A 17,993-nucleotide genomic window follows, 5' to 3' on the forward strand; every position below is an offset into this window, starting at 1 on the left:
TTACATTATGGAAAATAATGACCTTTATCACAATATGCTAATTTTTTGAGAAGGACCTGTAATGTCAAAACTCAAGTCATAATCCAGAAGCTGGAACCAGATCTAAAACCTCTCAAGTATTCATATTTGTACTCACTTTCCCACTTTTCCCAGCGTGGTTGCATTTTGGACACTCCCAGCAGTTAGGAAGTTCATCGTTCACCACTCCTGAGGCGTCGCTGACCTGATGGAACGGGGAAAAGGCAGAAAGTTTTCACTGAAAACAGCAAGTTTTCACCAACGCACAGCGTGTTTTAACACAAACAAGGGGAAGTGAAAGCAGCAGCTGTGACGTGTTCAGTCCGGTCAGCACCGTTCAGCCTGAGACAGTTAACCTTATGAATAATGAAACGGGGAAGTAAAGCCAGTTAAAGCATCTCTGCTTGGTTTTATTCTGCACATTTGATCAAATGCAAAATCCAAACTTCTGCATGAGTTAATACAGAAGGTGACAAGTTAAAAGTTGTAACAGCATCTTGAGAGTTTGAGCCCAAAAGCTCTGGCCTCACCATCATGGAAAAACACAAACGGTGGAAAAAAAACAGGAAGTGTTCTTCAGATGTCCAGACACGTACATTTTTATTTAACTACTGACTATATGTACTACTGTAAACACATTATTTTGTTAATAGTAATAACTGCCAATAGTAATAATTTTGCTATAGTCAACACAGGCCAACAGATCAAATCTAGTGATGTCATTACAATTTACTATTGTTTCCTGCTAAACTATTAGGGCAGGATTCATAAACTGGTTTGTTCACAGACCTACAAGCAGCAACATGTTTCTGTTGTGACAGTATTAATCAGGACGTTTTACACTTTCGTTCTTCAAGGTGAAAGGTCTCCAAGACTGATTCAAGTCTACTTTCACACAACACAGAAATAGTTGTTTTTTTCCCTCAACACCTTTTAGATGCTGAGAGTCAAATCCTAAAACAGGACGCGGTCATTAAGTTTTCTGTGTTTTATAAACAATACAACTTCCACATGAGGTTAACGTCACAAATCCTAGCTTAACGGTGCGAGTCACGCTTCTACTCAACACAAGCCACCGTGAGAACTGTTCTTCAGCTGATCTCGGGCGGGTTCTCTGTACCTTGAGGCAGTTGGGGTGAACGATCTCGTTGCAGATGGAGCACTCCATGAGCATGAAGTTGAACTTGTCTTCGTCGTTGTCCAGCGTGTCCTCCTTCCCCGCCTCTTTACACACCACGCACACGGCGGTGTGGGGCAGGACGGGCTGCATGGATCGAGACGAACAAGAAAAGCGGGATTTAAGGTTGTTGATATACTGAGATGCGTTTACTCCTTTAGGATGGAAACAGAGACGACCAGGCTCATCAGCAACTGAAGTGTTGACTCATCAGATGAAATGGTTTGTTTAGGAAGCAAATGCTCTCAAAACAGACGATTTCTATTGTATGACGCCAACTAATGAATATTCACCAGTCGTACACTCGTCTCACTTCTGACTCACCGCAATGCACTGTCTCATAATGCAGGATTGCTTCATGCGCCCCGGTCCACCAAACTTCTTCATGTCCTTACAAAAATGACACTCTCCACATTCGGTCCGGAGGCATGCTTCACACTTCCTGCAGCGCGTCCTCCTACGCCTGGCTCCGGACGAGCTGCGGTTGGACGGCAACTTAACAGCTGATGACGTCCCCATCTTGGGCTTCGGCCGGTTGACTGCTCGCTGCTGGAAGACAAATGGTTACAAATGTTAGCTGAAGAAAATTAAAAGCTTGGTTTTCATTGGAGAAATGTACATCACCTGCCAGCTGTCATGCCAGGGTTTTGAACAAAGATGAAATGACGAAGTTAAAGTCATTTTGGTCAAACCGTAAAGATATATTGTACTTTTCGCCATATAAGTCACAACTTTTTGCTTAAATTTGCCCTGCGGCAAAGCAACATATTAATGTTTTTTCCCCATATTTACGAACCAATTTTTGGCTGAGATCTGACAATTTCATTCATTCTGACATGGAAAATATTGAACACTAACTATTAACTATTAACACTAACTAACTATTTTTGGATGTCCAGAGGACCAGATTTAACTTTTTTAGATTTTTCTACCTGGATTATTGAGCATGCATCAGGATATTGAACACTAACATTTTCAGCTGCTAGAGGGCCTTTGAGCAATATGGCAGGCCAAGTGTCTCATGAATAGGTAAAAGTGGCTATTAATGCGACACTTGGCTTGCCATAATAAGCCACCTTCGTCTCACTCCAGAACTCCTGGAGCAAACGTCAAATCAGCTGCATTTCTGCATTACATCTTTTCCACTTTATTAGTAGTGATGCAACGGTACATGTGGGCATATTGAACCGTTCAGTACAACATGTTTAGTTCGGTCCACGTGCGTACCGTTTTGGTTATTTTTCACTCATTAAATTTTATTAACGAGAGATTATGCACCGTGGAACTAAGTTTCCTAATCGTGTTTCAGCACGGCGCTATTAATTGTTGCATAGCCTTGCAGCACGTGTAGCATTAGCAGCCTAGCAGGAAACCCTTTCACCTCGTTGCGGTCTCCTGTTTGGAAGCATTATAGCTTTCTTGTTAAAACTCAAAAATTTGGAAAGACAAGTGAACAAATCCAAAGCTGCGTGTCAACGATTTTCATGGAGATTGGATCTGCCGCAGGCAACACGTCTAACTAGCTTGTTCACGCTCTTGAAACGACATCATCCGAATGTGAACGTCTCTTCTAGCTTCTAGCTTGGTTCAAAGACCGATAACAGCAGCATTTAAACAACCGTTATCAGGTAATTCAGATCGGTCCAAAGCAATAACACACAAGCTGTAGGAGTTTTTAAAGCTCTGGATCTACATCCGTATTCTGTTTTTGATGCGCCGGCTTTAAAGTTCTTGAGCCCGGCTGCCTACGACATCCCATCACGTCAACACTTCAGCCAAGAAGTTGCAGCAGCACTTTACAAAAAAGCTAAAACTGATGTTGTCAACAAGCCCTGGACCAGATTAAAGCCCTGCCCTGATGATGATGAGCGAGAGATTCAACCATCTCATAACAGAAATGATGACCGTGCAAGAAGAGATATTGTTATTGTATTATTGTGATCTAATTAACTTTTTAAATTTAAAATTATCATCTTGTTAACTCAATTTTTTTTAAACCTCTTTGTGTTTGCAGTCTGAGGATGTCACCCAGATAGCAGCTGAGTCTTCTTCCTCTTCAGGGAATTTTTTTATTTATTTTTATACAAATGTATGGTTTACTTGACATATTTTCAAAATAAACGTTTTGTAAGTCTTTATTTTGGCCTTTTTTGTACCAAAAATTAATCAAACCGAGCCCTCCTTGAAACTGAACCAAACAGAAATGTGATTTGAGCGTACCGTTACACCCTTATTTATTAGACATATTTGGACTGATGAGACTTATACGGTGGTGCGTCGTGTATGGCGGAAATGATAAGCAACCTCATGCAATATTTTCTATGACCTGTTGGGGCTTACAGTAGGTGTTACGAATAAATGTCTGCTATTACCATACCAAATTTTAGCTCAACATCTGTAAAATCTGGAGTTTCATTAAAATCCATCAAGCGATTTGAGATATTTTGCTAACAGGCAGTGATGACCCCAAGAGTTAATTCTAAGGAGCACAGATGTCATGCAATACCCTGAGCAGTTAGCACTGAAAGTATGTTTTAGGGATGATGCTCAGCTACTACCACAGCACATATTAGCTTATCAGCTGTAAAACTGGCTGAGTTATTGTGACAATGATACGTTTGTGCTTGGAAACAACAAATCTGTCACAGTGAGGAAGATTTTTTTACAGTTGGATATTAAAATAACTTATTATTAAGAGCTGTTGTACAAACATGTGATTTGTGTAAAATAGTAATATACCCCTTTGTACAGAATATAATTGTTTTTCCTGCTTTTTGTTATAATAAAATCTATGCAATTAAAATATTCGAAAATGGTTTATGACACCAAATTGTATGCACTTTAAATTTGTGTCTTAATAAGAAAAAAAATATGGTGAGATTATAGTTATCCTAAAACCCAAGACTTACGATAACTAATTGAGTTTTCACTCCGCTCTTTGAAATGGTGAAGAGACAATCTGAACAAATTTATTCTCACTAATAAGGTGCTATTTTATTATTTATTAATCAGTTTGCTAGAATAATAAATATCTGGAAAAACGTGTGAAAAATCTCTTCTCTAATCTTCCACATCTAATGACATGTTCAGTGTCTTTTATCAGCGAACAACAGCAAATCAGAAAAAAAGAGCCTATATTTACACACGAGAGAGGAAAGTAAAGGTTTCACTAAAATAAATGAACTGCAATAATGTAATAGTTTGCATTTTTTCTCAAAAATTGAACTCATCATTAGAACTGTGATAAGCAGTACTGTATTAAACACAAGTAAACCTGTGTTTATAATAATAATGTGTCTGTCATGTAACAATAAAACATTTGCCAGTTTCTCCTGCTCTTCAGTCTCCTCTCTGTTGCCATGGCATTATTATAAAGTGTAAGAAAAACGAGGCAAATCACGGACCATGGCAGTCGTTCTTATCTGTGCAGGAGAGATTAGCTTGGCAATACTTTGCCTTGCTGGTGGCAAACATTTTAACAAAAAAAAATTAGAAAATAGTGGGGAGAGACTGCCAGAGATGGATAAAAATACTCCCACAGAAAGTGGAAATTATTTGGTTTTATGCCGAGAACGATTTTCACTTTCTAATGACTTTTCTTGTTTTACTGTTGAACAGTTCACATACTACAAATTCATACCGTTATGCTACATTTGTAATGCTTTAAGTGACAAAAACAAATTGAATTTGATATCTTTTCTGGAGAAAAATGAACACCGCAGCTGAAACACAATGGAAGAGAACTGGACGTTCCAGACCAACCACAATCATCACTGAAGTTCTTCTTACAAAGAGACGAAACCTGTCCTGAATGTGATGACGGCAACCAAATACCTTTAAACTAAATCATTATTAGTAACACGATAAACCTTTAAAGCATTTAAATAATTTTATAACCTGTTCCTTCATGATGTAACAGGGATACAAATGATTTCCTGGATTACTCTTTTTAATTGTATCTCCGTTTAATCGACTCACTCTCAAGTAATTTTATGTCAAACAGCTTTTTGTTGATGCATGCAACTACTGGTAAACTGTAGAGGGAAAGCGCTGAAGAACGAGCAGCTGCTGCAGGGGCGGCTGTGACCGTCAGCATCACAGAAACAGTTGTAGTTGAGCTCATCAGACCTACACAAACGTGCTTCTATGTAAAGTCAAGACAGAAAACCCTGATATGAGTCAAATGTTAAGTTAAAGCAACATTTTAAACCAGCGTATGATGATGAGGTGTGCATCTTGTGTGCACACCTCACAAAAAGGGAATAGATTCAACTACCATTTTCATTCCATGCTAGTTTTAGTTTCATAATGGTAGTAATAATGTACTTGCTGCAAATCTATATTTTTGTGTTACTGTATCATTTTCTTACACACATGTCCAAACTCAAAATGTGCAAAGCATCAGTGCTGGTGCTGAAACAACATCCACAACAGGAAATAGAGTTAACAAAAACAAGAATGTGAGTGTTTTGAGATAAACAATAAGGTGGTGCTGTTTAATACGGGTGTCTGAAAAGCCAAACAGTTCCAGAAAACAAGCTGAGGTCAGCTCTAAAATCATCATCTGGTGAGTTCAACAGCTGTGCAAGGTGTGTTTGTTCCTATTCTGAACAAAAACAAGAAAAAAAAACAAACGTAACAGGAAAGTTTGGGCCACTTTCTCAGCCCCCTCAGCATCAGGTGGCTTGTTTTTACAGTAACTGTGCAATAATTGGACAGGAATCTGGGATGGGTTGCAGAAAGAGTTTCACTTCAGATCTCTGACAGCTTCAGCGTGGACTTCAGTGGGAGCAAAAGTCATACGGCTCATCATCTGTTGCTCATATACAGTAGTCCTCAACAATGTCCAACCACGCGTCCGACGGGAAGGCTCCAACATATCAGCTCTGATGATATTATACGTTATGATTGTGAACTTTGTTGTGGGTATAAATATTGCGTAAGCAGTGATCTGGCTCTTACATCAGCACTTCCTAATTCTTGTGTACTGTACAAAAAAAAAAAAAGGTACTTTAAACAGCATTTATTCTGCTGACCCTATCAAATATAAGATTTAAAAGAAAACAACTTTGCTCAGGTGAGTTGAATTTAACTCACCAAGTAGGTTAACAGCTCTGGCACCAAACAGAGACCACAATGTTTGTCTGTTTTTTATGGGGGTGTCCTCTGTGAACCCCAGTTTTGGACCCTCACACCGGTCCACCAAGCTCCAGGAGCTGAGCCACTTCATTGTTCCTGTCTCCCCATCCCCCTCCCCGGTCCCTGCCTCAACAACATTTCGCCTGAAGCCTTCTTAAAGGCGCAGAGTGGTGGGACAAGTTCTGGAAGTGTGAGGAGCCGAACCACAAGAAGAAGAAGAAAAAAACATTTTCAACATGGCAGGTTTGGTGTATGAGGAAATCAGAGCTCCGGTCAGTACAACGTGTGTCTTACAGCTTGTTTCTGGTGACAGAGGGTTCAGATCACAGATAATTATTATGACCGGAGTCTAAAGATGGGCAGCGAAGTGGGTCAGTTGTGTGGTCAACATCATTTTGAGGGGGGTACGCGGTTTGGTAGGACGTTTAGGGAACTGTATTTAATTTTAATAAACAGCTTCATGTGTATACGGAGCTTTTAGCTAGGCGCTTATATAATAATACACCTTTCTCTTTTGGACCTGACCCACTCACAGACAAGAGGAGCGGGTACCTGAAGCAAGAGGAAATAAAAAAAAAAAACGTCTATAAACGCCATTTTCCCTGAAAGTATGTTAAACCAAATATACGCTGAAAAAAGGAGAGAATAATGAAGTGTAAAAGCGTGTACCTGTTCAGACTCTGACTCATATTCCTCATCGTCTCCGCTCAGTGACAAAGCCATGACTCTCCTCTATCATCGTTTGTGAACAGAAGAAACTAACATGGCTGCACAAGCCTCCAGCTCAGCTCCTCTCATTGCCCCTCCTTCACGTGACACCAGCCCGGGTTACAGCAGCTGCTGGCTGTGTTCACTGTGCTGCGTTCGCTAACCTCAGAAACTATTTACTTCCTGTTTACGTAACAAAAATTACAGCAGAAAAACAGCATACATAATTGTAAATATAAAAAAAAAAAAAAAAATTACTATTAAAAGTGTATATCTGATGATAAAATTCCATCTTGGCGTTTAGAATTATTGATTACTTCACATAGAAATATTAGTAACGACTATTAATTTATATTGTAAATGCAGCACGGGTTTCAGCGGAAGCGAAGATACAGAGATACAAGAGAACTCTCTCTTACACATGTCCGTGTTTGATTCACGTGCTAGAAGTGACAAATTATTATTATTTTAATTGTTTTGCTTTATTTACATAGTATTTCAGCCTTTGTGGATTTACTAGGGTTCTATCTGATTTAAGCTATATCTTAGAGCACAAATAAAAGACAGTTTTTTTTCTTTCTTTCTTGTTTGATGAGAGCATAACTGCAACTATCAAATAGTCACAATGTTGATATAACATTTATGCAACATTTTAAGTAAAATGAAAAACCTAGTGACAATTATGATTACAACGTAAATACAGATACTTTACTGGGTTCAGAAAAAGCCCCAAAGAAGTGTCAAAGCGTTACTCAGAGTTTACCTGCATCGTATCATTATAACGATAATTACACATAATTGTGCAAAGTAGGAAAGTGCTTGTAGAAACTGAGAATGATTTACTTTGGCACCATCCAGTGTTTGAGCATAAAACACATGCTTAGTCATCTATTTAAACACTCATTCATTCATTCAACCTTTATTTAGACAGGTTAATCCCATTGATCAGCCTCGAGGACTCATTTACAAGAGAGACCTGATTTCAGCAAAGAATGATGACAACAATGGACAACAGTGACAGCAATAGACAATTATAAAAGAGGCATACAGATTTTATTATTCTTTTTTTTTTTTTACAAATTAAAATAAGATGGGAAAAAAGTAGTAAAAACAGCTAGATTATAAGGCAAATGTAGAAAACTAAAAACAGGAACATGTCTGCATTGGTCCTTGCGACTCACTCTTGTTATAGGGATTCATAAATTTCCTGATCTCTTAACTCCAGAATAACTTCTGATGTAATGTTTTAATGAATAAGTATGCTATACCAAAAAGTTGTACTAACAAGAACAAATAGGTTGTTACCAAAAAAGTAGATTTTGCAAGCTGTGAAAAATTCACTTTAGAAAAAAACCCAAACATGCACAAACACATGCACATGAATAGTTCTTCTTTAATTCTGCTGTTTTGCAAAACGAATAAAGGCACACTTTTTCACAACTTCTCCCAAAGACACTAAAAAATCTTGCAAGTACAGCAAAAGTGACTCATGGGACAGTTGCAGCAACAGCATGAAAATTAATTGGACTTATTGTGTTTTGACAGTAATATACAGCAGAATGCTGCTGGGTTTTGTTTACCTTGGAAACTTTAAAATTGATTTTTTTTTGTTAAAGCTGTTTACTGTATGCAAACAAATAATACTACAGTATTACTATTATTATTATTATATAAATGTTTTAGTGTGAAAGCATAAAATTTATCATTTTGAGTCCTGTCAGATAGCGGTGACAATAAAGTTTCACAGCTGTCCTTCCTTTTTGTTTTTGTTACCCTACAGAGACTTTTGTTTGAAATGTCTTTTAATCTAATATGTTAAATGTAGTCATACCGAGTCATTATTTCGACTTTTATATATAGTTTTCTTTCAAAATCAGATTAAAAGCCACATAAAATAAGCCAGTGCAGAGTACAGATGCACTTCTTGGTGTCAGGAAGAGGAAGAGGAAGAGGAGGAAGCTGACAGTTGCAGAGGCGCGTTGGATTGTGGGTATTCCTGTGTTTCCTCAGGTGTTGACAGTCAGCTGGTGCAGCGACACTTTCACGACGAACTTCAGCGACTCTTACTTTCTTGCATTCAGCTGGAGCCAAACTTTCCGCCCATTGTCTTCGGTCACCGCCTTGTCAGCAGAGTTAGAAACTTTATTATTATTATTATTAATTTATTATTATTTCAACTTTCACTTGAACAACTTTCGGCATGAGTTTAAACGAGCACTCCATGCAGGCGCTGTCCTGGAGAAAGTTGTATTTGAGCCGAGCGAAGCTAAAAGCGACCAGCCGAACCTCAGCGCTCCTGTCGGGCTTCGCAATGGTAAGTCAGTCAGTTTTAACTAACTACTAACTAACTACTAACTAACTACTAACTAACTACTAACTAACTACTAACTAACTACGACGCAGCTCATTCCGCCGTGGACTTGAACCGACGCTCAGGAAGGAAACGTGACGCAGATGATTGTTTCATCTACGACCACTGCCCGCACAGTTTACTTACTTGTTTGCACTCCAACTTAAAAACAACATCTAAACAACAACAAATGCCAACATGTAAACATCAACAAACGCCAACATGTAAACAACGCGCTCACAAACAACAACAAGGACCCAAATAGAAAGTTAATAGTGTCAACTTTTAGGCAAAACTACAAGCCTGTTTACTGCTTAAAGTACACACCCAGACTACTTTACTGCATTAACAACAAAGTAATAACAGATTATATATATTAATTAACGGTGTTCATTATTCACAACAATGTAAATGCACCAGATATAGTTCAGTAGCTAAAGTTCATCCTTTGGGCAGGAAAAATAAATAAAAATCATAATTTATACAGCAATCCACAGAAACAAACACCTAAACATCACACTCCATATTACACAGTTAAAATGAGCTTGTTTAATGAATGAGCACATGACTGATTTGCTTTTAGCTGCAGTTAAAGTTTCTTTTTAAACCGTTAATAATTGTCACATTCTCTGACATATACAGATAATTCACTCCCTAAACGTGTTCCTCTAACTGATGCCAGCTTTTGTACAAATTTTGAGATCTGCTATTTATTCTGGATGAAAGAGCTTAATGGTGGAGGGGCAAGCCCATTGAAACTCTTTACATCACTAAACATCTGGTCATTCTTACTCATGATATTAAAGTAGGGAACATTAAAAACTGTCCGTTTGAAGAGACTTGATTGGTTTCAACACATTTACTGTCGTGTTTGACCAGGTCGTAAGACAATACCATATATGAGAAAAGATCGTTGCCTGCACATAGTGAAGCGCCTGTAAAGTGTAAAGAGTTGAATGTGATCACAGTTGTAGTCTTGTTAATTTGTTGCCTGAATGTAAGGTCTGAATCAAAGACAACACCCAGACATGATCCACCACCTCAAGTGTCTCCATTCACATGAACTCTTGGCCTTGAAATGTGTTTTTATTGTTTTTGATGAACACAAAACTGAAAAATTACTCATGTTCTTTTAGTATTCTCCACCCGTTTCTTCCTTTTTGGGTCACGGGGGGGTCACTGGTGCCCAAGTCCAGCAAACTCCGCCCAGATGGGTCCTGGGATGGGATTTGATCCGGCAACCTTCTCACTGAGAGGTGGCAGCTGATCCACCATGCTGCCCACATTCTTAGAAATCTTTCTTTTTTGCTGCTTATATTTTTTGGATCACATTGTCACCATTTGGCTGTTAGTCTCTTTATTTATTTATTTTGAACTCTTCCATTGTGGATGAACTCGTACAGTCCTGCATCATTGCTTTAACCAAGCTTCAGGTGGATGGATTTAAAAAAATAGAAAATACATTTCATTTTGTGTATTTTTTTTTTTTTAATTGCCCCGTCTTTCCTGTCTAAAGCAGAGATCCCCAACCCTGGCACTCATGGCCCTTTGTCCTGCATGTTTGAGCTGCTTCCCTGCTTCAAATAATTAAATTACCTCCTCGGTGTGTTGTCAAGTTTAGCAGAAGCCAGTCCAAGACTCGTTTGTTTTAGTCAGGCGTGTTGAAGCATCTATATTCTGCAGGACAGTGGGCCACGAGGATCAGGGAGGGGACCTCTGCTCAGATGTTTGTGGCACTTAAAATATTTATTTATTAATTTATTATTAACCTCTATTGAACCAGGTAAATCCCATTGAGATCACAGATCTCAATGGGATTTAAGGGAGGCCAGGGTCTGAAGGCAGGTTAACATGCATGTTTTTTGGTCTGTGGTTGGAAACTGGAGTACCTGGAGAAAACCCACGCAAGCACGAGAAGAACATGCAAACTCCACACAGAAAGACCCCAGGTCCAACCGGGGATTGAACCCAGGACCTTCTTGCTGCGAGGCAACAGTGCTAACCACTGAGCCGTCGTGCTGCCAAGATGCACAAGAGGCACAGTTTCCGTTTGGTTAACATCCATTATTTTCACATCTTTTCTGAACAAAGACTGTAGCAAGCTTAGGCTATTTATAGATGTGGTGGGGTCCATGCAGTGTGTCCAAATCAGAGTCTCGAGGTTTTCAAGACACTTTGTCTCCTGCTGAATTTGTTTCACCTCAGGCGTTTTCAGGATCAGTTATTAAAGCTGCTGTTTAACATTTTTATCTCATGACCTTCTTAGCTTAACACACAATTATTAATTTATTTTAATAACAAATTATTAATTACATAACACTAAATACAAATTCACAGTGTTGGTGTTAAATTAAACATGTCCCTTCATAAACAGAGGCAGGTTTAATGTTGAGTTAAAGTCATTCTGTGCCTCGTCTCTGCCTGTGCATCAGATTATATTGTCTTTTAGGTGAACGTCTGCAACAAAACTTTATCTTTACGCTTCACTGTCAGTTATGGAGCCTCCTCTTTAACACAGTCATGAAAGAAAAAGTAAAACATGTTTTAATTTAGTGAATTTCCTTTGGCTTGGTGAGTTAGTTATATTTTCTTTAATAAAGGCAAAATTATGGAGATGGATGATTTTTAATACAAGAAAAAATACTTTTTTGTGACAACAAAATAAGTAACAACATCATTTCACGATAACGGCATTAGAAATAAAAATGTATGTTTTGTGATTCATCTGTGATTAAATCTTATTAATAAATCAAATCTACGGATCATTTTGGTATATTCTGAGAAGACGTCTTCAAACATTAGATCATGCTGTGACTTCTCCCCCCAGGTTGCCATGGTGGAGGTCCAGGTGGAGCGGGGTCACAACTACCCTCCAGGACTGCTGATAGCCTTCAGCACCTGCACCACCATCCTGGTTGCGGTGCATCTCTTTGCCCTCATGATCAGCACCTGCATCCTCCCTAATCTGGAGGCGGTCAGTAACGTTCACAACCTCAACTCCGTGAACGAGTCTCCCCACGAGCGCATGCACCGCTACATCGAGCTGGCCTGGGCCCTCTCCACGGTTATCGGCACCCTCCTCTTCCTCACCGAGGTCATGCTGTTGTGCTGGGTGAAGTTCCTGCCGCTGAAAAACAACGGCACCATAAGCTCCGGCGAGGGAGCGGCCATTGCATCCACCTGCATCATGGTGCCGTTCGGGATCGTTTTCATCGTCTTCGCCGTCCACTTTTACCGCACACTTGTGAGCCACAAAACGGACCGGCAGATCAGAGAGCTGGACCAGGTGATCAAGCTGCAGGAGCAGCTGGACAACAGGTCTGAGAGCGACAACCTGAAGGCAGCTGTTCTCTTCCCCTGAACGAAGACACTGACATTCAGCAGCCATTTCTAAAAGCCTTTTATGATGCTGCTGATGCTGCATCGTCTGCTGAGCATTGCATGTTTTGGCTCTTTTTTTGTTGTTGTTTAGATTTTGCATGTTTACAGAATTTGTTTTAGCTTTTTAAGTTTTTGGTGAATCGTTTCCTCTTGGCTGTTAACATCATTATTCAGTCAGATTACATCATTCAGGAGTAAAATCTGAAGGATTTGCATACCGTGGTACAGTGTGCATTTACTTAGCTTTAATATGAGGGCACATATGTAGGTACCATATGTGACACATCAGCACAAGAGCAATTTGAAGGTACTTTGAAATAATCCAGGGTGCCTGTGGTGCTGAAAAACAAATTTATTTCACAAGTTTAGTACTTCAGGCTTTCTATTTTTTCTACAGAAGCCCTTATTCATAGTTGTTTATTTCTGCAAATGGAGGTACGCCACAAAAACTGTACTGTACTGTACACAAATACTGCTGCATTAGCACCAGACTTAGTTTTTTTTACACAGATTTTGTACACGTGTCAGCTATGTTAGTCATCATATTTACAGACTTTATAAATGAACACAAGATGACAGACCTTTTGAACAAAGTGTTGTATTTCGCTGATTTACAAGGCCCTAATGCTGTGATTTGTTACAGGTTGACAAAAATTAGGCTATTTTTTTCAGGGATTCACATTTTGCTTTTTATCTAATTTTCTAAAAATCACCAAAGATCTGTTTGTTGAAGGGAAATTAGTGTTTGAGTAACAATATCCAAAGTAAAACAGTACACGTTGTTGACGTTTTGTTCTTCTGCATGGAGCAAGAGAACAGAGAAACGGTAAATGTTAGAGAATGGCTTTAACCAAACCAGAGTATATTCATATTTTTATTGAGAGGCTTATTTGGAATCAAAATGATCCATTTAAGTTGTGTTATGAGGCTGTATTGGTGCTCATTCTCCCTCCTTTATGAAGGAGTTGATGATTTGCTCAATTTCAAATTGTTTTTTCAACTCAGATATGCTGTAAATTAACTAAAGGTTACTCGCTATGAAGCTATGGGTTGAGCAACTATTACAAAGCATGAAAGTATTGAGAATGTTCAGTTGATTTTTTGTTTTTTGCTTACAGATTTGAGCATGGTTACACAGTTAGGTTTTTATATTTTTATGTGCGTCTGGAGTTTTGCTCATTATTGTCCCGTGGTATATCACCAAGCGCCTTGTCTTTAACAGTTTCCTATAAAGTAACATCGGTTTGTGTGATTGTGCCTTCACAAGGTTTTAATGTTTTTTGTTTTTTATTTTATCCTTTTTGGCACAGTCACTGTGAATACTGTTACTCTGTATCAAAGTAATGCTTTGATCAAATTGCTGCAGTTTCAGTTTTGTCTGTCGCTCACCCAATGCACTTTGTTTCTACTGCGTCATGTTAAAGCAGCATTGTTGCAGACAGTTTTATCATTCAATTGGTCTTAATCAGATTAAATGTGTGAGACCACCAGAAAACAATAAAATGACCTCACAGTCTGTTTAGTAATGTGTTAAAATCAGAAAGGTTGAATCAGAGACCCTTGTTCATTTTTACTGAGTAATGCGAGCAAAGATGTGTTACTTTGCTTTACTTTTATTGTTTATTTAATAAGTTATGTCAATATGTGTCAATGCACAGTGTTTGGGAGCTTTACATTAAATGTATTTATTGTAAGTTTAGCTTCTGGCTGGTTTCTGTTTATTGCTTTTAATCTCACTTTGCATTCATATTTGTAAAGATGCAAGAAAACACCACCATATTACATGTATCTCATTATTAAAAGGAAAAAGGGTTGTAGGCTCAATCATCCAGGTAGATAACAAAAAAAGGTTAAATCATTTCATTTGGACCAGTAAAACCATGCAGGAAATGCTCGGACATGCTGGTTTTAAAACGTTTCTCTGACATGTTGGAGGTGGCACTTTTTGTTCGTTGTTTTTCTGATCAGCTCGTCCACATTCAAGCTCTGACTTGTCTCTACATTTTTTCCTCCCCTTTCAGTTTTATTTAGTTATTGGAATGCAATTTTCATTTTTAAATTTGTACATGTAATTACTGCATGGGCGATTATCTTTCAGCTGGCAACAAGTTATTTAACCACAACTGGTGCAATGAGTTGCTTCTTAGTTCTTAAACAACCATGTTAAAGACACATCACGTGGTCGTGGAAAAGATGTCAGTCTGTTTGAGAAGGGTCAAATCGTTGGCATCAAGAAGAGAAAACATCTAAGGAAATTGCAGAAACTACTAAAATAGGGTTAAGAGCTGTCCAACGCATTACTAAAAACTGGAAGGATAGTGAGGACCCATCGTCTATGAGGAAGAAATGTGGCCAGAAAAAAATCCTGAATGATCGTGATCGGCGATCACTTAAATGTTTGGTGAAATCAAATTGAAGAAAAACAACAGTAGCACTCAGGGCTATGTTTAATAGTGAAAGTAAGAGCATTTCCACATGTACAGTGCAAAGGGAACTCAAGGGATTGGGAATGAACAGCTGTGTAGCCTTAAGAAAACCACTAATCAGTGAAGCTAACTGGAAAAAAAAGGCTTCACTTTATAGGGAGCATAAAGATTGGACTCTGGAGCAATGGAAGAAGGTCATGTGGTCTGATGAGTCCAGATTTACCCTATTCCAGAGTGACGGGCGTGTCAGGGTAAGAAGAGAGGCAGGTGAAGTGATGCACCCATAGTGTCTACTGTACAAGCCAGGTGCTATGATCTGGGGTTGCTGCAGTTGGTCAGGTCTAGGTTCAGCAACAGTATGAGCTCAAAGAATGAGGTCAGCTGACTACCTGAATATACTGAATGACCAGGTTATTCCATCAATGGATTTTTTCTTCCCTGATGGCACGGGCATATTCCAAGATGACAATGCCGGGATTCATCAGGCTCAAATTGTGAAAGAGTTGTTCAGGGAGCATGAGACATCATTTTCACACATGGATGGACCTCCACAGAGTCCAGACCTTAACCCCATTGAGAATCTTTGGGATGTGTTGGAGAAGGATTTGCACAGTGAACAGAATTGCGGTCATCAGTGCAAGATCTTGGTGAAAAATTAATGCAACACTGGATGGAACTAGATCTTGTGACTTTGCAGAAGCTTATCGAAACAATGCCACAGAGAATCTAAAGATGGTCCAATGAAATATTTTCAGAGTCAGAGATTCTTTATTGTCATTCGCACCTCATGTGGTACATGTGGTGGAGCGAAATTATGTAAACAGGGTCCCAGTTACAAAGTACATCCAACAATAAAATGTAAAAGAAAAACAATGATAACATCTAAGATAGGAACTAAGAAAAACATCAACTAAATATACACGAAGCACTAATAGTATAAAAAACATTACGTCGAACATCAGCACAAACATGAACATGAGTCTGTGTGAGCAGATGAGCACGCATGAACACATTAACATTGAAACAGATCAGCAGCAACATGAAACAGATCAGCAGCAACATGATGTGATTTTTTTTCACAGTGATTATTCTGGTTAGAGATCATGAGTCTAACAGCCTCAGGGTAGAAGCTCTTCCTCAGTCTAGTGGTTCTACACTTAATGCTCCTCAACCTCCTTCCTGAGGGGAGTGTGGCAAAAAGTGTGTGTGCTGGGTGAGTGGGGTCCTTCATGATGCAGGTGGCCCTCTTCCTGCATCTGGAGGTGTAAATGTCTGTGATGGTGGGGAGACTGACTCCAACAGACTTCTGTGCAGCCTTCCCCACTCTCTGCAAAGCTTTTCTTTCTGCAGCTGTGCAGCCTCCATGCCACACGTTGATGCTGGAGCACAGGATGCTCTCCACTGCACACCTGTAGAAGGAGGTGAGGAATGAGCTTCCCAGACCAGCTCGTCTCAGCCACCTGAGGAAGTAGAGTCTCTGATGAGCTTTCTTGATCAGGCTGGTGGTGTTGTTGCTCCAGCTGAGGTTGTCATTCATGTGTACACCCAAGTACTTGTAGCTAGAGCCTACTCTTATGTTCAGGGGGGTGTAGGTGTGTTTGTTCCTTCTGAAGTCCACAATCATATCTTTTGTCTTCTTCACATTGATGTGAAGGTTATTCTGTCTGCACCAGCTCTCCAGGTGTTCCACCTCTTGCCTGTAGCTGGACTCATTGTTTGTGATGCATCCCACCACCGCTGTATCATCTGCAAACTTTACAATGTGACAGCCTGGATGGGTAGCTGCACAATCATACGTGAGCAGAGTAAACAGGAGGGGGCTCAACACACATCCCTGAGGAGAGCCAGTGCTGAGGGTTATGGTGGAGGAGGAGAAGTTGTGGATCCTCACTGACTGTGGGCTGTTTGTTAAGAAGTCCAGGACCCAGCTGCAAATGGAGGGGCTTAGTCCTAGTGTGAATAGTTTGTCCATCAGGGTTTGGGGGATCATGGTGTTGAAGGCGGATGTGAAGTCCACAAAGAGCATACGGACGTAAGAGTTTTTCTGCTCCAGGTGGTTGAGCGCAGTGTGGACCACAGAGGAGATGGCATCCTCTGTTGATCGGTTCTCACGGTATGCATACTGATGAGGGTCCTCGTTGATGTTGATGGTTGTTTTGATGTGGGTCATGACCAGTTTTTCTAAGCATTTAGTGACTATCGGGGTGAGGGCCACTGGCCAGTAGTCATTCAGACCAGTCACTGTAGAGCTTTTTGGGACTGGGATGATGGTGGCAGTCTTCAGGCAGGTGGGAACTGTCTCCAGTGTAAGTGAGGTTTTAAAGATGTCTGCCAGCACCTCGCAGAGCTGATCGGCACATTCCTTCAACACTTTTCCGGGGATGTTGTCTGGGCCGGTTGCCTTGTGTGGATTAATCCTCCTGAAGGTACTCCTTACTGCTGCTGAGGTCACGCTGAGATGCTCTTCATCCGGTGGTGAGGTGAGTCTGGTGCTGGGTGGTCTGTTCAGGTCTTCAAAGAGTGCATAGAAATTGTTGAGGGCATCAGGCAGAGATGGGTCTTTGGGACGTTGTTCACTCCTTCCTTTATAATCTGTTATGTACTTAATGACCCTCCACATGCTCCGAGGGTCTTGCGAGGTGAATTGATCCTTGATCCTCTGTGCATATGTGGCCTTGGCCTTCTTAATACCAGCAACCAGCTCTTTTCTTGTCCTACTCAGCTCCTCTGAGCTTCCAGACCTGAAGGCAGTGTTCCTGGCTTCCAGCAGGGTACGCACCTCTGCATTCAGCCA

The 17,993-nt window shown here is 39.9% G+C and overlaps 2 protein-coding genes across 2 annotated transcripts; one reads left to right on the forward strand and one right to left on the reverse strand.

The window, feature by feature from the left end:
- Nucleotides 1-112: 112 nt before the first annotated feature.
- Nucleotides 113-7,149, reverse strand: LOC119413635 (lysine-specific demethylase 2B). Its single transcript, XM_037680691.1, has 4 exons — nt 7,004-7,149; nt 1,520-1,744; nt 1,139-1,282; nt 113-223 (listed from the first exon to the last, which is right to left on the reverse strand). Exons 1-4 carry the CDS (start codon nt 7,055-7,057, stop codon nt 113-115), a joined length of 534 nt encoding a protein of 177 aa, XP_037536619.1. The 5' UTR covers nt 7,058-7,149.
- Nucleotides 7,150-9,242: 2,093 nt separating this feature from the next.
- Nucleotides 9,243-12,753, forward strand: LOC119414040 (calcium release-activated calcium channel protein 1-like). The gene is made up of 2 exons (XM_037681152.1): nt 9,243-9,356; nt 12,220-12,753. The coding sequence occupies exons 1-2, from the start codon at nt 9,243-9,245 to the stop codon at nt 12,751-12,753; spliced, it is 648 nt and encodes a 215-aa protein (XP_037537080.1).
- Nucleotides 12,754-17,993: the final 5,240 nt, after the last annotated feature.

Source organism: Nematolebias whitei, chromosome 8 (assembly GCF_014905685.2).
Source record: "Nematolebias whitei isolate Nwh7 chromosome 8, NemWhi1, whole genome shotgun sequence".
NCBI classification, from domain to species: Eukaryota; Metazoa; Chordata; class Actinopteri; order Cyprinodontiformes; family Rivulidae; genus Nematolebias; species Nematolebias whitei.

Coding starts and splice junctions, on each gene's coding strand:
- LOC119413635 (XM_037680691.1), bottom strand. CDS start 7,057: ATGGCTTTGTCACTGAGCGGAGACGATGAGGAATATGAGTCAGAGTCT. Junction 1,745..7,003: donor ATGAGTCAGAGTCTGAACAG/GTACACGCTTTT, acceptor TTTGTCTTCCAG/CAGCGAGCAGTCAACCGGCC. Junction 224..1,138: donor TTCACCCCAACTGCCTCAAG/GTACAGAGAACC, acceptor CCGTTCCATCAG/GTCAGCGACGCCTCAGGAGT.
- LOC119414040 (XM_037681152.1), top strand. CDS start 9,243: ATGAGTTTAAACGAGCACTCCATGCAGGCGCTGTCCTGGAGAAAGTTG. Junction 9,357..12,219: donor TCCTGTCGGGCTTCGCAATG/GTAAGTCAGTCA, acceptor TTCTCCCCCCAG/GTTGCCATGGTGGAGGTCCA.